Genomic DNA, 20,390 nt, shown 5'->3' on the forward strand with positions numbered 1-20,390 from the left:
AGCGAAACAATCGCTTAATTTAAAATAAAAAATAAATAAATAACAAAGTTTAAGTTTTAGCTCAAATGGTCGCCTTGCTCTGTTTTGTGATGCGCGTTCGTGACTCTCCTGTTCGAACTCGTTCATCAAAATGAACAAATCTTTTTTTTCGTGTTTGGTTCATTCAACAAACGAAGTTGACTCTGGAAAAGATTCGTTCATTCTGATCACCCTTATTCATCGTCTGAAATCGTTTAAAGCCCATTGAACAATTTGCACTAAAACTGTCTTTTGGAACTTGGACCGTTTGGTTCCCATTGAAGTCCATTATATGGAGAAAATCCTGGAATGTTAATCAAAAACCTTAATTTCTTTTCGACTGAAGAATGAATGACATGGACATCTTGGATGACATGAGGGTGAGTAAATTATCAGTAAAGTGAACTACTCCTTTAAGTTCAACAGTCCTCAAAACGCTGGTGTCCACATTATTTTTAATTTCAGTACCGAAGTCGGTACTTTTGACAACTCTACCTGAGAGTCTGAAGACATCATGTAATTGAGCACATAAATAAGGTCCCAAGGATCAAATGATAACGAATTACTTCAATTAAAAAAAAAAATTTCTGTTTCACTGCCCCTAACATAAAACAACCAATTTAATTGTCAATGAAGATGTCCATCACAAAAGCACGATTTACAACATGTATTATGCTGAAACTTTAGTGATATTTCTTTCTGTGCAGACGACGAACCTTTAGAAGTGGCGGTTTGTAATTTCAAGAAACATAACTAATCGTTTTCAATCATCCACTTTAATTTATCTTAAAAACACCTTTTGTCCTTATGAATGGAGGCTTTTACATGACAACACTGGAGTTACATTAGCAAGTCTGACAATAAAAACATGATTAGCAAGTACAGGCCTTTCTCCGACCTCCACCCATGAAGGAAATCCACCATGTACGGTACGCCGTGAAGTACTACAGTTGCTGGATGCTGATGTTAACTAGTCATATTACAAGTCCATAGCTACGCCAATTATTAGAGCTAGTTATCGAGACATGATCGCTGAGGTCTTTTACTGGCGGCGAGTTGGATGGCTTCTGGTTTAGGATGATGTGTCTATGTTTGCCCACCCACTAAAAAATAAATAACGCAGAAGTGACTTTTAAGAAGGAAAAGGTGCTCTTAATGTGATTTGCATTTGTTAATGTATACATCTATCATAGCACGACTGAAACGTGTTAAAAAATATTCACAACCCGATTCATACTGAATTCAGTGCAAAACAAAATACATGTAAGGCATGACGCAGGAGATCCGAAATAATTGGCAGTATGTGCATGTCCGCCATGTTGGTAACGTTTCGTTTTACATAAACATTGAATTTTGTAGTGGTACTCGGAAAGTTTGATTCGTGAAGGAGCGCTCAAGACACTAGGATCGCACAGAGCAAATGGAAAGACGCACTGGCTTAAATCGTACGATTTCAGATACCACAAAAGAAATTGCTCAAATTAACATCATGACGGCTACAAAATGGTAAAAGGTACAGTAAAACCTGGACATACCAGTCAGTAAAATACACCTAATGAAAGTGAGACCGTAGTCAGGCTAGCGCCATATTTCCTTTTAGTTTTTTTTTAAATAAAGGCTGTGGGGCAGACATAAAACTTTGTGAAAGTTGCTAGTTTTAGGATCTTTATACAGTGAACGTCATTGTAAAGACTTTAAGTCTGGCCGTGTTTTCATCTGCGTAAAATTCAATATGGCGTTCATCCTGACTAAGGCCTGGACCCGGAATGGATCACCCATAAAAGAAAACTCCCCTCATGTTATTCCGAACCCATGTCATTTTGTCCCATTGAAACACAACATCATTGATGACAAGACAAACGTGCCACAAAGTCTCTGTTTATGACACTTATATTGGGATTTGTCATCCTTTTCGAACCTTGAACGACACTACAAAAGAAAGTCATAAATGTTTGAAACAACATGAGAGTGTGTAAATGACGACCAATTTTTCATTTTTGGGTGATCCATCCCTTTATTAGAGGATGTGATTTGCTTGCGGCAAAGTGGATATAAAAATATAGGCATTTGAGACCCTGAATGACTGTTTGCTCGACTTTTTGGCCTGCGAGAGACCACTGTTACACGTCTCCGTTTTGATTGTTTCTTTACCTACGAGCGGAACATTAAATAAGAAGGTCGACATATGCGGCTGTGGGGCGTCGGATCTTGTTTTGGGGGATGAAAGAGCGTCATAGTAGGGTTTCTTTATGATGTCGCATTATATGTTGGTTCTTTTCCGACGGCCGCCTGAAACCCTTCTTGCAATAGTCACACCTGTGCGGATACTCTTTAGTGTGGATGGATATGACGTGCCGTTTGAAACCCGAAGCGTCCGTGGTATTGTACTCACAATATTGGCATTGATAGACCTTGCGACCGCTGTGAGTCTTCATGTGCTTTTTAAGTTCGTTCTGATGCCTAAAGCCGCGCTTGCACCGCTTGCATTTAAACGGCAAGTCCTTGGTGTGAACGGACAGAATGTGGCGGCTCAGCGTGAAGGGGTCCGAAGTCTTAAAATCGCAGTGCCGGCACTGGTGTACTTTATTCCCCTTGTGCGTCTCGGCGTGTTTTTTCAGTTCGGAGGGTCTGTGAAAGCCCTTCTCGCACACGTCGCACTTGTGTGGAAAGTCTTTGGTGTGCACCGAGATGACGTGACGCTTCAAGTCGCTGGAATTGGTGCTTTTGTGTTCGCAGTGCGGACACTGGTGAGTCTTGTGACCCTGGAAAATCTCGGTGTGCCTCTGGAGCTCCTTGTCGTCCGCGAACGCCTGCGGGCAGTGGCCGCACTTGAAGGGCAGCTCGGTCCCGTGTTTGCTCTTTATGTGAGTCTTCAAGTTGGACTGGTCGGCACAGCGGAAGTCGCAGTGCTGGCAGTGGTAGGGCTTCTCGCCCGTGTGGGTCCGCATGTGCTTCTTGAGCTCAGAAGGGTGGCGGAAGCCCTTGGCGCACTCCACGCAGACGTGTGCAAAGTTTTTGCTGTGCACAGCCAGCAGGTGGCGGTTCAGGAGTCCCTGTTCGGCCGTCTCGTACTCGCAGTACTTGCACTTGTGCAGCTTGGGCTCCTTGTCACGCAGGATGAGCTTGTTGGAGCTGAGCGGGCTGGCCTCGTGGTAGCGCCGCGTGTACTCCGTGTACTCGGGGATCTTCTCGTTCTTAATGATGAGCTTGTGGCTCTCCAGATGGTTGTGGAAACTCACCTTCTTGTTGGTGGTGAAGTCGCAGTCGGTGCACTGGTACTTCTTCTTGAACATGTGGTCCGGGTGATTCTTCATGTGGCGTTTGAGGAAACCCCGTGATTTGAACTTCTTGCCGCAGATGTGGCAGGGGTAGACGGTCAGGGGCTGCCCATCGGGACCAATGATTACAGCTAAAAGAGAGGAGCACATGCTGAAAATTGGCGACATTTGACTTCTTTAATGGCGAGACAAACACTTTTGAAACACTAGCCATGTTTCCATCGACACGTTTTTATCCGAATTAAGTGATATCGAATGAAAAATGCCTTATGGAAACAGTAAAATTCGATGAAATTTCATGAAAATCGACTCAAATGAAATGCGTTCGGTCTCATCGGATTTTCTCTTGATCGATATACGGCTAATGCGATAAAAGCTGATGGAAACGTTATTTGCCGAATAAATAATGAATTGCGATTAAGTTTTATGCCCTTTTATGGTTGCAACACGTCAGAAGACGAGTTCATTTCCGGCCAGTCTGTTTGCGCACACATGGCGGATGTCAACAAAGACAGATGTAAGTGGACAAAGCAAAAAGATGCTTCAACCAAAGGGTTTCCGTGAACCACGATCTCCCAGAACTGATGGAGCGCTGTCGTTCCCACACCACAGTCACCTCCGCTGTCGTCGGGCATACGTGCATCGTCATCATCATAGCAATGTTTATAGCGTCGCTGTTTTCTTAGGTTAGTTTTGCTTGTTTTTACGTGGCTTGGTTGAATTGTAATGTAGAATGTGGTCTGTTATTTCTAGTTAACAGACTGCGGCGCTTCTAGTATAACACACCGTTGCTATGGACGCAGTTCAGAGACGGAACAGACTATTTTCTTTAGCAGAAGCAATACTCGTTTTTAAATCAATAAACTCGTTTTTAAGTCAATATTTTGTGTCAAATTATTGATTTATTTGGTTGATTTATATGTAGGCTAATAAGCAGGATAATATACGAGCGGTTGTTATAGCGAATACAACCAACAACCGCCTCGCATACATTATCCCATTCATATGTCGCAATCAGCTGGCACATAAGCATTATTAGCCTTCAACTTGTGAAATATTGATCATTTTTGGTAGATGGCGCGATCCGTTTTGTCTAACAAAACTTTGTTCGCAAAAGTTTGCTTGAATGTTGTTTGATTCAGTGCGAAAATAAATGGAAACACCTTAAAATGTCTCAAATCAATTCGATATACCAATTTGATCGCAAAACAGCATGTGACGTCATTACGTACAGGTTTTTATTCGCTTTAAAGCCGTTGGATGGAAACACACTTTCACCAGCTTTATCCGCATGAGTTTTTTAACCGAATTTCAGATAATTCGATTGACAAGTGGATGGAAACATGGCTCCTGACACCAACTTCCTTTTTTAAAGGATATAGAGGTCAAGTTCACCCTCGAGAACATCCCACTGCCCCAATGGTGATGCTTATTGTTCAATCTATCATTATTTGGTATCATTGCTTTATTACATAAAGGTTAACCGGAATTAGTTACTTTTTACTAAAAATGGGTCAACTACATATAACAGAACATCACATTTGGACATTTATTATGATATGTTTGAAAATAAAACAAAATTTTACTGCATTTTTTAGTTTCTGTGTTAGATGAACACTTCAGTTTCTAGTCGATAATAATATCACAATATATTTGTGAAAATACGGTTGTTACAATGCCAACATTTTCCATTAGAAAAGTTCAGCATCACATCAAATACTAATACTAGCCTAAGTAAAAGGTTCTCACGCTTATTGAAGACAAGTGAACATTAAGAACAAAGGACAAATAAATACAACAGAACAAAAATGCAAATGAAACAGTGTGATTTACTGTTAAATAGACCTACCTGAAAAAACATTACAGAATTGAATGATCAAAACGTAAAACAAAAAATAAAACGCTAGTCATTGCTGTGTGAATTCAAAACATTGATTCTTATTAAAGCTACAAAGGTTCTTCAGTCAAGATCAGCAAGTGATTTTCTGTTTGTCGTTTGTTGTTTTATTATTATTAATGACAGAGAGAGCAGCAGGTTTATTAGGCTGCCGTTACTTTCAGACCGAATGCACAGATCTAATATACTGACAAACATCCGGTTTTCGCTCAACTGTTCACGTTCATCTTCGCAACACAGTTTAAGATATTTCAGATTTAGTCCGAGAGCTTTCCATCCCTCCATTAGAAATGTATGTACGGTATACTGTCCTTGTCCAGAAAGGAAATAAAGACATCATCAAAGTAGTCATGTGACATCAGTGGGTTATTACAATGTTTTGAAGCATCGGAAATTCAGTTTGGTCCAAAAATAACAAAAACTAAGACTTTATTCAGCATTGTATTGTCTTCCGGTTCTGTTGTGGATCCGCATTCACGAGTCCGCAGTGAAGCTGCTGATGTAAGGCGCTGCTGACGTGTGTCTGGCGTATCCGTGTATTCGGGTTCAAATAAATATGGTTGGACAATAAATGCAAGTCTTCCTCTGTATGTAAATCCTTAAACATGTTTGTGAAGATTATTTTTGTACAGCGTGCATCTCCCTCAGACTGTAACTGAAGCTCAGCCGCACCAGACACACATCAGCCGCGTCTAAAGTCAGCGGCATCACTGAACGCTGATCCACAACAGAACCGGAAGACAATACAATGCTGAATAAAGTCTTAGTTTTTGTTATTTTAGGACCAAAATGTATTTTGGATGCTTCAAAACATTGTAACTAACCCACTGATGTGATATGGACTACTTTGATGATGTCTTTAATTCCTTTCTGGACAAGGACAGTAAGCTCTCGGACTAAATCTAAAATATCTTAAACTGTATCTGAAGATGAACGGAGGTCTGACGGCCTTGGGACAGTCATTAATGACATAATTTTCAACTAACCCTTTAAGACAAAACCAATTTTGTTTACTAGAATCCTTGCCAAGATGGCCATTTTGACATAATTCTGTGTATTTGATTATTTAAGTGCAATAAAAAAAAAATGCGCTTAAATATTAGAATTTTTATAACCACTGGCTTCAAACAAACACATTAAAAATGGCAAAAAAAAGGAAGATGGGAGACAACAAATAAAACACAGACCTGTACAACACAAACCTACTCATTATACAGACAAATGAATATTAAAATTTGAGCGGAGAGGGAAAAACAGTGTGAGTTGAGGGCACATTGATGTGTTTTGAAAATGAAAAAAATGTCTTTTGGTGTTTCGTGAGCCTTTGAAAACCGTTTCTGGCACTAGCAGAAGATCATACCTGTCTGGCACTGGCGAGTCTCTCCCCTCCTCTTCTTCTTGATCTTCTGCTTAAGAGCTCGGCTTGAGCTGATGCTGTCAGAGATCTGCAGGTAGGGAGTGCCTGTGTCGTTCTTACTTTCTAGGCTGCTTCCTGTAGGAAAGCCATGACTGGTAAGGTGTTTGTATCGGACATTTACACCCTATAAATGCACTAAAAGGAAAGGAGAATGTTTTTTTATAAATGTTAAGTTTTAAGACAGCAAGAGCTAACCAAAAATGAAAATTCTGTCATCGGTTTTCGCAGGGTTTTACAATGCTTAAAAGACAATAATTAATCAAATAAAAAAATTAAATAAATATGGATGCACTGTTTATCGGAATAAAACTGAAATGGCTATATGGCTCAGTGCAAATAATCACAAAGAAAAGGGATTCGGCTGACAAATGTTCTGGAGACCCTGAGCTATCGTACGGCTTCAGAAGACTTAAATATATATTCATTAGTGCTGTCAAACGATTAAAATATTTAATCGTGATTAATCGCATTAATGTCATAACTAACTCTCGATTAATCGCACATTTTTATCTATTCTAAATTATCTTTTGTTTTCTTTTTGTTACATTATTTTTTCTCATTTTAATGTTCTTATCAACATGGAAAAGTGGATTGGCTTGTTTAGTGCAAATGTTTTTTATTATTATTATTGAAAATAACATTGGAATAGTGTTCAATTTCACACGAACATAAATAATCTCTCACACAATGTAACACTGTCCATCAATAAAAGGGTGAAAGAAATACTGACGGTCCTGATATTGACGAGGGGGTGGAGAATTCGCATCATCTGTGTGTGTGTGTGTGTGTGTTTGCTTGGCCATCATCAAGCGGTGTTTCAGACTGGACGTGCTGCGATGATGATAGCTCGGTTCACAACGACAAAATACAAAGTTCACTTTGGTCTTGTCAATGAGACAATTTGGCAACTTTTTAAAAGTAAACTTTCCATTCAGAATCTTCTAACGGCATCCATTTCGGCGTCTCGCGCTCGTCATCCACTCAAAACGTTACATTTGGCCGGCTCGCAAGCCGAAACGAGTGTGTGCGGCACAAAACGTCCTCGTGCTGCGCTCTGAAACCCATTCAATATGGCTTGCGCCGCGCGAGGACGTTTTATTGCTTTTCGACCAAAGCACAAGCGGATCTAGCTAGAACGGAAACAAAACAACAGGCACGCCGCACACACACGTTTCGGCTTGCGAGCCGGCTTTGAGTGGATGACGAGCGAGAGACGCCGAAATGGATCAGGACGCATGCCGCGTCCTGTTGCAAAAGTATGTGAAAAAACTACAAAGTTTGCTAGGAAAAAAGACGTTAATCGCGCGATAAAAAAATAACGCCGTTAAAATGGGTTTGCGTTAACTCCGTTAATAACGCGTTAAACTGACAGCCCTAATATTCATATTTACAGGCCAATACTAGGGTAGGATGGTAGTGCTGCTCCAAATTCAGACAGGATTTTCATTTTTGGGTGGACTATTAATTCAAAGCAATTTGTATCTCTGCCTGCAACAAAAAAGTGAAGGACCATAAGCAGTTGCCCAGGCCGCAGGAACAAAGCTCTTGTTAACTGGTGTGTCCTCCAGTTGTGCTTCTGTTATCCCAGCAGCCTCTTCCTCCCCAACAATGACCTCCATATACACCTGGTCAGTCATCTCCGAACAGTCTACAGGACAGGGTATAACGTAAGCACATTTGTTGACATAGAAATTTCCGTATTCATTTTTTCTTATTCGTCATTCGGTGGATGTGAATAGTCAAAACACCACTACAAACACTTGCTACGGATGGTAAAAATGCAGAAACTTGAACACAATCCTAATTTTTTTATGACGGACGAAAGTTTCTAAGGCAGTGATTGACACAATGCGAGGCCATATTTATTTTTTAACGTGAGGATTTCGGACTCAGTGTGCGAGGACCTTAACTCTTCTTAAAAAGAGGCATAACTCACTGATGTCCTCGTCTCCATGGCAGGCGTCCTTCACAGCCATGTAGACCATCTTCTCTCTGGGCAGCCGGCCTGAGACCACTGGCTCCAGCACCGCGTGCCCATTGGGGAAATCACTTTCTGCTACCACCTCTGTGCTGCCTACAACACCACACAAACATATTCATCTTACAGGGCATGAATGGAGAACCAAAATGTCCCTGATATTTACTCATAATGGTACGTTCACACCGGACGCGAATAGCGCGTCAGGCGCGAATGATTTCCATGTTAAGTCAATGCAAAGACGCGCTATGCGCCTGTGGCGCGAATGAGGCATGGAGCGCGGCGCGGAAGACCGGATGGCGCGAATTGAGCGTCTGGCGCGTTAAGCGCCAATGATTTAGTTAGTGCCATTTGTGACGCATTTCGTGTCTGCCGCCCGAGTTGAAAAATCTGAACTTTGGCGTGAATTCACGCCGCGTTAACCAATCAGGAGCCCAGCTGCTTGTGTCTGGATGCTTCAATAAATTATTTAGTAATATGACTAAATGCATGGTTGGATTATGCACAACAAAGCAAATATTTTATCACTTAAAACTTTATTTCTATATACGAGACATGTTCATTTTGTATTGAAAGTTATTCATTCCATATCTAGATTATATGAAATAGTATTATGATGTAAAGACAATCAACATATGTGCATAAGTTCGTGTCTGGACGTGAGAAAAAAAAAATCACAGGACAGGTTAAAGGGTTAGTTCACCCAAAAATGAAAATTAAGTCATTAATTACTCACCCCCATGCTGTACCAACCCCGTAAGACCTTCGTTCGTCTTCGGAACACAAATGAAGATATTTTTGATTAAATTTGAGAGCTGTATAACTACCACATTGGCTCCTAAGGGACTGCCTCTTGACGGCCCAGAAAGTCAATGAAGAAAATGTTTAAATATCCCAAGTGACTACCGTGGCTCAACTATATGTTTATCAAGCGACGCGAATACTTTTTGTGCGAAAAAACAAACAAAAATAACGAGTTTATTCTACTATTTCTTTTCTTCCTTGTAGGCCAGAACGAGACTTCCTTAGATTTCCACGACGCATGCGCGAGAATTGCGATCTGAAGTAGTGTAAGCTGGTGTGAGCAGATCGCAAATCTCGCGCATGCGTCGTGGAAATCTAAGGAAGTCTCGTTCTGGCCTACAAGGAAGAAAAGAAATAGTCGAATAAACTCGTTATTTTTGTTTGTTTTTTCGCACAAAAAGTATTCGCGTCGCTTGATAAACATATAGTTGAGCCACGGTAGTCACTTGGGATATTTAAACATTTTCTTCATTGACTTTCTGGGCCGTCAAGAGGCAGTCCTTTAGGAGCCAATGTGGTAGTTATACAGCTCTCAAATTTAATCAAAAATATCTTCATTTGTGTTCCGAAGACGAACGAAGGTCTTACGGGGTTGGTACAGCATGGGGGTGAGTAATTAATGACTTCATTTTCATTTTTGGGTGAACTAACCCTTTAATAACTTTTGGAAGCTGGCTCTATTTATCATCAAAACAAAAATAAATGACAGCTAGATTAGGTGGATGAGGGCGAGGGTGATCCTCACTCTGATGCGGGACAACTTGTCATCAAACTGGGCGCGGGACAGGTGGAAGTAGCGCTGACAGCGGCCGTCATCCAGCGCAGCTCTTGGGGCGAGCAAATGGTGAAACTCGCCAAACGGTTCGGCTCTGAAGGGTCCGGTGGACACAAATATACGGCGACGATGATCCCCACGCCGCTGTTCTGCTCTCCAGAGTAAATACAGAGTGGTGACTCTCTCGATGAATGCTCAGTCGACATAAAAACAATGGCCGCCAACGGATTTCGATTCTGACGCGTCACGTGAGTAAATTTCGCTTCAAACTTTTGTTTTTACGCGCGTCAGTTTCACTCTTGACACGCGAATTAACACAAAGTGATCAAGCGTCAAACTAGACGCGTCAGGCGCGAATTTGACGCGTGATTCGCGTCCGGTGTGAACGTAGAATAAGAGGTTACTCTACACTAGGGCTGCACGATTCATCAAACTTCTAATCGTAATTATGGCTGCCACGATCACGTAATCGTTCAAAGCCACGATAACAAACAAACTTCGAACTCATCCTCACTCTTATCTCATGGAAAAGCGAACTCTGCACTCTTCCTATTGCCCTTTCCGTAAAATATTGTTGTATTAATTTTCTAAAAAGAAGAAATCTACTTTTTATTTATACATAAAAAATAAATTAATAAATGCAATCATATTGTTGATGCTACCATCAATAAAAATCCCAATGGGAAAATACATTACTGCAATTCCACTGTGGTACAGCGTTGCCATATGGAAACATTGATATTTTCTCAATTTGCAGTAAAACTATCCAAGACAAAGTTCATTTGTGAATAAAAATATCTAATTTACTTATCAAAGATGTATCAAAATGTTTAGAAATTAGGTTAATAGAGCAATTTCTGAAGCATTTCAACAGGTATCTTCCATGTAACAGTGGGAAAGAGTGTTTGAGGAAACATTCAAATGTCATGTGACTTCAAACAACTCATCATTGGCTACCTTAAAGGGATAGTGCACCCAATGATTGTTTGTGTATGTGACATTCTTCTTTCAGATGAATACAATCTTGAGGGTGAGTGAATCATGATTTTCATTTTTGGGAGAATTAACCGTTTAAGGCCTGCCCTTTTAATTCCCATAGTGAAATATATTGTATTTTTTCTGAATAACAAGGTATGATGTAGAAAATTAGTAGAAATGAATTGTTGCCATATGGCAACGCCTCTCAGTAACAGTGAGAGAATGAGTAGTAGCAATCAGCTTGTGGTAAACATCTGAAATGTGTTCCTTACCAATTTCCACATCTTCATCTCCATCGGCCTTAAAGATGTAAACTTTGATGACCTCAGAGCTGAACTCGTCCTCTTTCGAGCCGTCGTCGTCTTGGCCCACATCTGCACTGATCTTTAAAGAGGCGTCTCCAATGTCTAGCTTTTCCCCAACCTCATCCACTGCAAAGAAGCCAGATATCAGACATAGCGGTCAATCCTGGGACAATAAATCGATGCATCGCCATTCTCTCTCGAATCGATTCTGAGCTTACTTTATAACAGCAGATGGCGCTCTAGGCTAGTTTTTAACCACACTCTTAAATGCTCGCGAAGAAGAGCGCGTGTGCGTTCGGCTGATGTCGCGAGATTAATGTAAACAGCCCATTGCAAACACCCCTGTTTTCGCTTCAACCTTTTCGAACTTTATAAATGATTATTTTATCGAAGGTTCAAGTGGTGTGTGTAAGGCGTCCGAAGCCAGCAGAGTACGGCTGTTTCTAATGACATCTGAGGTTAAAAACGAATCGCGATGCATTCGGAAAATTTTTATAATAATAATTTCTCGATTCCCCGATTTATTGCCCCATCCAAGCTGGCATGTAAAAGCAAACTCACAGGAAATCATGAGGTAGTCCTCTGAAGTGCTCTTCACATCCTCCTCATCGTCCACTTTAATAGCGACATCAGACGGCATGGCGTCGTGTGACTGTATGACGGTCTCGGAGTCGGACACCATGACCTCTGCAGACACCAGGTCGTGATCCAGCGGACTCTGATCGTGAGGTGACATGAGGTCCGCCACGAACACCTGATCAGGCTCCGTCTCCAGAGCCTCTTGGATGGCCACCTCAGCCCCCAGGATAGACTCGGAGAGGATCACTCCCTCGCTGGTGATGACGTCCTCGTGACAGATGTCAGGCCCTTCCACCACTTCAGCTTCGAGGTCGGCCTCCAGCATGATGCCCTCATCCGAGATCATCACGGCCTCCGGCACCGACACCACTATGTGATCGCCGTCGATGTGGGCCATGCCACCCATCCCTGCGACTGCACCAGAGAATAGCACAACACAAGTGTACAAAACTGACAGAGCATTTAATGAGGTGGTTCAGAAATATTGTTCGGTTGTTTTTGTTTGTCATCACACCCCAAATGCAAAGTCTTATGGGTTTGGAAAGGCATGAGAGTGATTCCTGTGAGGTTATTGTTAATAACAATTTAATATAGTAAAGATTAAAAAAAAAAGAAAAAGAAAAAACTATTTATAAGGGGAAATTTTGACATTACAGCAGCATAAACAAGACAAAACAAATACTACACTTAAGACAACAAAACATTATTGCAATTATGTATTGCAAAGATAAATTGTGTAAAGACACCAAAAAACATTATATCATTAAATATAAATGAAAAAAGACTAATAAATAAATATCCTAAATATAAGTATATGAGTAAATATACTCTCCTAAAAAAATAAAGGGTGTAAACACTCAGAATTTATCCACATCCAGCGAAATACAAAAAACAAAACAAAAAAACACATAAGTTTGTAAGACTTTGATTATAGTAAGAACTCATAACCTAAAATAGGCCAAACATCAGTAAATTAATTGACTCATTATTTTAATTACGGTTCCTTACCAAAATCTGGCATGATCATTGTATGGGGCATTTTCAAATCCTTGTGAAGCTCCAGGATCCCTCCGCCGTGATCCATAATCTGGGATTTTTCCACAATACTGAAAACATTACAAAAATAGGACTGCTCTATGAGGAATGTGATATTTAAATATAAATTATTACATGAAATTATGGCCACCCCCTGACTAAAATTTTTTCTAGCCATTCATTTAAGCCATTAGTCGACTAATTGTAGGTTTATATTAATTTAAATGACTTAAATATATACACTAAAGCTTGCCGCAAAGCACCAGCAAAAGAAATGATAATGAATGTGTCAAAAAATAGCAAGGAGACATTTTAATTATTTATTAATAAACTAGTGTTTTCCGAGTCAGTGTCGGCTGCAAAGATGAAGTTGATGATGCCGACTCGTCATCTGAAGTAGCCTATAGTGGACGCACCTTTTGCTACTTCAGTGTTTTTTAAATGGTGAGCCATATTTGAGGTCGATTGATGAAAGTTAGACAACAAGAACCGTTAAGGATCTGTCCCTCACACACAGTTTTTTTTCTACGACTAACTGACTAACGAAATTCTGGTTGACAAAGCCGCTTCTCGTCTAATATTAGGGGGCAGCCCAACACAAAATGACAGAAAATTCAATCCAGCACACTAAATTCATATGAATAATTTTTCAAAAAAAGGTTTTCTTTTCGAATCCAAAGCAAATGACACTGTGAGTGAAAACTGCCATTTAACAAACCTTCACATTTGACAGTAGTTCCCTTCACATAAAAGTGTCACAAATATTAAGAAAAACTGTGAATCTGGCATCTGGGTTGGATAATGTCTGAAAGAAACAGAAGAGACAATGAAATTAAATGTATATAACATTTATATAATTATAACAATTTGTTTATAATTTGTAGAGCTTTTATAATTTTTTATATTTCCAAGTATAAAACGTGGAGCTAACAAAAATAATTTATAAACATATAAACTGTGTTTATCAGTAATTTCTTAACATTATATATATATATATATATATATAACACAAAATTTAAGGTGATATCAAGAAAGTGGTTGATTATAATAAATTAATCATAACCGGTAAATATTAAATTAGACTTTATTAGTAATTACAACTTAATAAGCATAGCAATTCTTTAAGGAGGTTTCCAATATGACGTCATATCTCTTTTGTGAGGAGAAATTGAGTAACATTAATAACTAACGTTATATGTTTACGGTCACTAAAAAGAGTATCAGAAGTATAACGCTTTTATTTTTAAATGATTGCCTGATGTCTGAAAAAAGTTTCAGTAATGACAGTGATTGTTATTTTTTTTTTCTAGTCTATGTTATGATGGCGTAATCTGACCATACTACGAAAAAGGTGGACTCATTAATATTAATTCCGTCACATGTCTGCAACAACCAGTGCCGTCCGTTACCACATGACTCTGATATACTCGTGAGATGAGAGACCTTCTCCATAGTAGGCTTAGTAATTGGGCGTACTGGTGCATGTGACAGGTCAATCGAAACAAAGTTTGGATTGTTGCAAGGAGTCGGTGCTGTTAAAATCCTTTACAAAATACAACGTTTCGAAATTCACTGTAATATTCCAGGAGAATTCGGTTCTTTACGTAGTTGACAGATTGCGCAAATGCAGCCGCGTTACTGCGCCATCTTGCCCTCCGCCATTACACCACATGCTAAACGGCTAATAGCATTAGCTAACGAATATGTCAACATGTATTTGAATACAACACAACCGAGGGAATCACAAAAACACGCAACCCAGACGCAATTTCTGTATTTACTTCGTATATGACTGATAAATGCGTCAAAAGCCAGACGCTAGTTTTATTTTCGTTAGTTTTGCGTAGGGTCCGGCTAGCAGGAGCGCGCGCTGGGCGCTTCCTCGCGCTTGAACACAACACCAGGCCCGCGCAGGCCGACTGGGCCGACGGCCACCGTTTCATACACACGCTGCACAAATCCAGAACACTTTACCTACTCCGTGACTGCCTTCAGAGCGTTGATGAGTTTCCGATCCCCTCGAAATTGTCGTATTTTATTATAGTTAATTTTCCAACGGTAGCACTACTGCGGCCTGTACATTTGAGGATCCTCGAACGCTCTTTCCCAGGCCTGAGGCCTGAGCCAATCACGCTCCTCGATTCGTCGCCTCCGCCAATCAGATTTCTCGTTTCTAAGCCTCGGCCAATCAGAATGTTCGTTGACAACAGCAACGGGTGGGGCAGAGCGAACGCGCGGCATGCTTTACGTCACCTCATACGACAACATTGCGCTATCTACCTAAATAAGTTACGGTGCAAGTGGCGTTATGGTGTAATGAATTAAAGATCTGGTTTCACACTTGTGCTCCTCTACACGCTCAAACAACACGACGCATACACTATAAATGTATTTTGGTTGGTTTGGATAACATTAAAACATGAGTTTGTAATGTGTTAGTGTTTTAGAATGAATACAATTGCTCCTCATTTAGTTCTATTGCTGAAATTGATTTATTGATTTTCTGAGGCACTCCATTGTCATTGCATACCCAGATATCTCCAATTTAGCTGGCTTAGTGCATATTAAAACATCAAAATTCAGATTATCCCCTGTGAAAGTGAAAGTGTCTCTGAATTAAGAAACAGTGTTGCAGTAGTAATTAATGTACCTTGGCACATTGATGTGATCTCAATAAAAATTTTAAAAATGTCAATTTTCTTCACCTACAAGATACATTTTTGACCTCTATAATTGCTCTGTTATGTCTTGTCGACACAAAACAGACAAATTTCTTGCTTTACAGAGAACTATTCCTTCATAACATTAAACATTTTCACACTGTTTTTCCCCCCACAGAGAAAACATATATCCTTCATTTCTAAAAAATAGACTTAACATGCAAAATCAACATCAGGTTATTCCACAGCATCTAGGAATTCAATTCCACACGTTGTTTCACCAAAAAAACTACATGTATTACAAGACACAAACCTTCTTCATTATTCAAGTTAACTCAGTTTTTCAAACCTCCCCATTCTCATGAAATTAAAAGCACATTGATGTTTTAAAAAACAAAACAAAAAAACAAGCAAAAATTACAATTAATGATACAGTCTCTGTCAGATCCACCGTTCCTCTTATCATTGAGACTCTGGATTGGTTCACACTCTTGTTTGAGGGCCTCTCTGATGGGTTTTTAGGCAGTGGTGCCGCGTTGGGTTTCACTGTGAGGACGACAGGTGGAGTTCAGTAACAACCATCCTTCCAGGATTCATCAGTGAAGGGAGCACAGGGTTTGGTCATTCCCAGGGATCTGCTATAGCGGGAAATAAGCAAAATAACCTCAACTCCAAATAACGTTGGAAATAACTACGGTGTATTTAGCCGATTGTGAGTTACCTTCTGGGTGTCTGTGGAAGTCTGCCTCTGGAAGACGGGGACGTTGGGGTCATGCCTCTTCCGGGTGTTTGTCTGGTTACAGCAGCGCTCCTGGAGCCTGAGTATGCCGCTCCATTGCTGGGACCCGGGGACTGAACCCTCCTCATCCCTCCCTGGGCCCCCGGAGGCCCTTTGGCATGCTGTCGCACCCCAGTCATAGAGCCCACGGGCCCGAGAGCTTTCATGGGAGCCCGCAGATAGAGCGGGGACTGGCCATCGCCCCTCATTCGTGCAGATGATACACCTGCAAGAGCACCCAATCACACAGACACTCGTGTATTATGCTCATCCATGTTATTAATGTTGCATTTTAACTGGCAGAAAGTGTAAGAAAGACTTTCACACTGACAACAAAGAAAAGCCTAGACACTTGCAGGAAACACAAAGTATGGAAGAAAATGAATGGCAAATGTTTTTGATACAAAAAACTTGCTTGTTGAAACAACATGTATCGGATTAACCATGCTTGCATTTTAATTCGTCAAAATCAAATCCGAGGTCTGAGTCGGTTCGTTGGCTATAATAGAACGCACCACTATTCTACTACTTCTTGCGCAATTCTCGCACATGCGTCGTGGAAATCTCTCTTGAGCCGCTGTAGTCACATGGAAAAACATTTTCTTCATTCACTTTCTGGGCCATCAAGTTTCATTCACTTAGGCAGCCTATGTAGCAGTGATCAAGATTTTTATCAAAAATATAAATTTAATCAAAAATTTAAATCTAATTTAATCAAAAATATCTTCACTTGAGTTCCGAAGATGAACGAAGGTCTTACAGTGTTGGTAAAGCATGGGCGTGAGTAATTAATGACTTAATTTTCATTTTTGGGTGAACCAACCCTTTAAATACCTGAAATAAGGTCCGCGATAAACACAAGCTCAATATATTTTCATATTTTATTCTAAAGCATGAAATACACCAGTAAAACCCCCTCGTGATTTTAATAAACCTTTTACCAGTCTGGTGAAAGTGGCTAACTGAAACAACAGAGCTTGTCCAACGCATTCTCATCCTTTAGCTTCATATAGAACGCTATACGACAAAACGGCGCTATACTACGCACATGGCACCCGTTATCGTTAATATAACACGCGCTGTGATGGTTAGGTTTAGGTGTGGGGTAGGGTAGGGTAGTCTCATATTACACTAAAGGATTTATGACGCCTTGGGTTCGCGTGAATATTAACGATAAAGGGTGCCATGTGCGTAGTAAAGTGCCGTTTTGTCATATAGCGTTCTATGTGACGCTAAAGGATGAGAACGGGCTGGCTTCTCGGGGATGTTAAACGTCATCAGCCTGACAGGTAAACTCATCTACTCGCTCTAGCAAACTATTCGAACTAACGTTTAGGGAAAATGTTTTAGTTTTTTTACATACAGACTTGTATGTAGTCGGAAGTCGGTGTTGCAGGTAATCTACAGCCCACGTTTAGCTTTGACTTCTGCCGAATTTAAATAACTGAAACTGAAACAATTATAAACTAGGGCTGTGTAACGATTAATCGCGATAAATCACATCCAAAATAAAAGTTTGTGTTTACATAATATATGCGTGTGTAGTGTGTATAGTTATTTTGTATATATAAATACACATACATGCATGTATTTAAGAATTATTTGCATGTAATTTACATATATTTATACAAAATTAATATTATACATAAATATAAATATTTGATATATAACATATAAACTATTAATGATATACTTTTCTTAAATATATACATGCATATGTGTGTATATATATATACAAAATAATTAATTATACACACTAGACATATATATTTTATAAACACAAACTTTTATTTTGGATGCGATTAATCGTGATTAATCGTTACACAGCCCTATTATAAACATGGTGTTCAGTTGTGAAGATTATCGTATTGACAAAACGTATAATGGTGAGTTCGCATTGAACGCGAATGGATCATCAAAATACGCGTCTATCGGGTCTAGTTAGACGTTTGAATCTTCCGTCCGAGTTCAAATTTTTCAACTTGCGCGGAAGACGTTCGCGGCAAACGTGTCACCTGCCGCAAATGATGCGTCTATTCCAACCGGCAACATTCTAATCTGAAAGATGAAGCCTATCCGGAAGTGCGATAAACTGCAATACATCTAAAATCCACTAGAGGCCGGTCCCAAAAGGGAGCAAATCTCCATAGACGTCATGTTAAAATGTCCGTTTTCACAGCATAAATTCATATGTTTACAGTTTGGTCCCATGGACTTTTATTGTAATCTTCAATATGTTCCGCGTGCCTGACAACTGTGAGGGGGGTGAATTTTTTTTCTAACTCGTTAGTTTAGATCATATTTAGATATAAAACGTATGACAAATAAGGGTGGTTAACTTTGATTGACAGCTGATAACGGGCTGCGCCGAGTGAATTTGACGTCTCGGCCATGATCTGACACAACACAACATACCACCACTGTAACATTTGTATTTTCCAAGATTTTCCAGTATGGCGCCGCCCATACCCCCCATAAACAGTTTCAAACCCGTTCAGAGAGTCTATGGGTGACGTCACAGACGCTTTGTCCATATTTTTTACAGTCTATGGTCTGTTCGCGTCTTTGCATTGACTTTGTATGTAATCTACTCGTGCAAATAATTAAATTCACGTTCGGTGTGAACACACCATAAGAATCATAAACCTTGGTTGGTCACGGGGCTTTTTCATAACAAATTGTTTTTTTGTCAATGGATCAAGGCTGATACTAACTTCCAGGTTGGCCTGCTATAAAATACATCATCCCTGGACATCAAAGGATGTGCGATAGTGGCTCCACAACAGGCACAACAGGTTTTAAGAGCAGAAATAATGGATGATGGGTGAGGGGAGGAGAAACCGGACCAATAGTGTATTGTTAGTTAGTCAACAATAGTCAAGGAGTGGTCATACCGAAACCAGACACACACACCTGCACTCAACATCCATTCACTTCACCACTGTGACGGGGATTATGAGGTTGTTTTGAAAGCATCATCATCAACACACAGCTGTACCTGAGGAACAGAGGTCAGGGGTCAGGGTGAAGGAGAAGCAGAGGAGCGGGGTACCAACCTGTCGGGGAGTGGGGCAGACGGGACGTGCGGTTGCCTGAGCTCTGTAAGTTAGCCTCCATGCTGCGGCTGTTTCTGACTGCCTCCAGAGAGTGCAGGCTGGTGCGCGGGGTCAGGTTAGGCATGCTGTGCCTGAGCTCCTCTGAAAACCACACACACAGCCTGCTTAACACACTACCCGCCCATTGAGAACATCTTGCTGTCTATGAGATGCAGAAGGAATACATGCAGGTGCAATGCTGATTAGCCAATCAATAAAGGGTTGTACCATGCTGTGTTTTCCCTGATGTCCACTTATATTCGTTTATCATGACCACTTTCATGATGAACCCTCTGGATAAAAACTTTTGAACCCAATGGTCAGAGCCTTTAAGACCTCAGAACACCTCTTAATCACTTTAAGGGCTTTTGCACCGGGTAGTGTTAGGAACGAGCCACCAGGGTGTTCCCTGAGAACTAATGGTTCCCTTATGCCTGGTTCAGATTACACGATTTTTTTGTCTGTTACGACAGTCACTGTGTCAGATTACGCGATTTTGACTCCTAAAATCTTGTCGTGTCGTGGACAAGACATGTCAGACTACACGTTGATTCCTGACCAGTCATCATGTTAAAGACGGTGCGCGTGATGTCATCGAGAAGGCGAAACTAGTAGCGAGTGACTTTCCGAAACGAATGTAAACAATGGATGAAGCGGTGAGTGTTGTATTGGCTGTCCTGTGTTCAGAAAAAAGTAAATAAAAAATAAGAAAACCCGACAATGGACACGTTCCTGGATTGCTCGAAGAGGACAGTATGGGCTGTCAATCCTCCAAAGAGAACTTGAGCTAAAA

General features: G+C 40.5%; 2 protein-coding genes across 5 annotated transcripts in view; both read right to left on the bottom strand.

Annotated features, from left to right (window-relative positions):
• Window positions 1–139: 139 nt before the first annotated feature.
• Window positions 140–15,217, bottom strand: znf711 (ZFX family zinc finger ZNF711). 3 transcript variants are annotated; one of them, XM_039694230.2, is made up of 9 exons: window positions 15,039–15,217; window positions 13,783–13,869; window positions 13,038–13,135; window positions 12,012–12,443; window positions 11,418–11,576; window positions 8,547–8,684; window positions 8,121–8,258; window positions 6,554–6,685; window positions 140–3,427 (listed from the first exon to the last, which is right to left on the bottom strand). In XM_039694230.2, exons 3-9 carry the CDS (start codon window positions 13,111–13,113, stop codon window positions 2,250–2,252), a joined length of 2,253 nt encoding a protein of 750 aa, XP_039550164.1. In that variant the 5' UTR covers window positions 13,114–13,135; window positions 13,783–13,869; window positions 15,039–15,217; the 3' UTR covers window positions 140–2,249. The 3 variants fall into 3 exon arrangements, with proteins under 3 accessions (XP_039550164.1, XP_039550165.1, XP_088990824.1); XM_039694231.2 differs by having other exon boundaries at window positions 15,043–15,201; XM_089134698.1 differs by lacking the exon at window positions 15,039–15,217 and adding an exon at window positions 14,846–14,961.
• Window positions 15,218–15,532: 315 nt separating this feature from the next.
• Window positions 15,533–20,390, bottom strand: part of LOC120494886 (SLAIN motif-containing protein-like) — a 32,558-nt gene continuing 27,700 nt past the window's right edge. Inside the window, exons 7-9 of one of the 2 annotated variants that reach the window (XM_039694233.2) lie at window positions 19,559–19,699; window positions 16,446–16,728; window positions 15,533–16,359 (exon numbers count right to left, since the gene is read on the bottom strand). In XM_039694233.2, coding sequence (XP_039550167.2) covers window positions 16,293–16,359; window positions 16,446–16,728; window positions 19,559–19,699 — 491 coding nt within the window. In that variant the 3' untranslated portion in view covers window positions 15,533–16,292. Of the gene's footprint in view, window positions 16,363–16,445; window positions 16,729–19,558; window positions 19,700–20,390 lie in introns of both variants that reach the window. The other variant, XM_039694232.2, reaches the window with a different exon arrangement.

The sequence above is a fragment of the Pimephales promelas genome, chromosome 9, assembly GCF_988280905.1.
Source record: "Pimephales promelas chromosome 9, fPimPro1.hap1.1, whole genome shotgun sequence".
Classification (NCBI taxonomy): domain Eukaryota; kingdom Metazoa; phylum Chordata; class Actinopteri; order Cypriniformes; family Leuciscidae; genus Pimephales; species Pimephales promelas.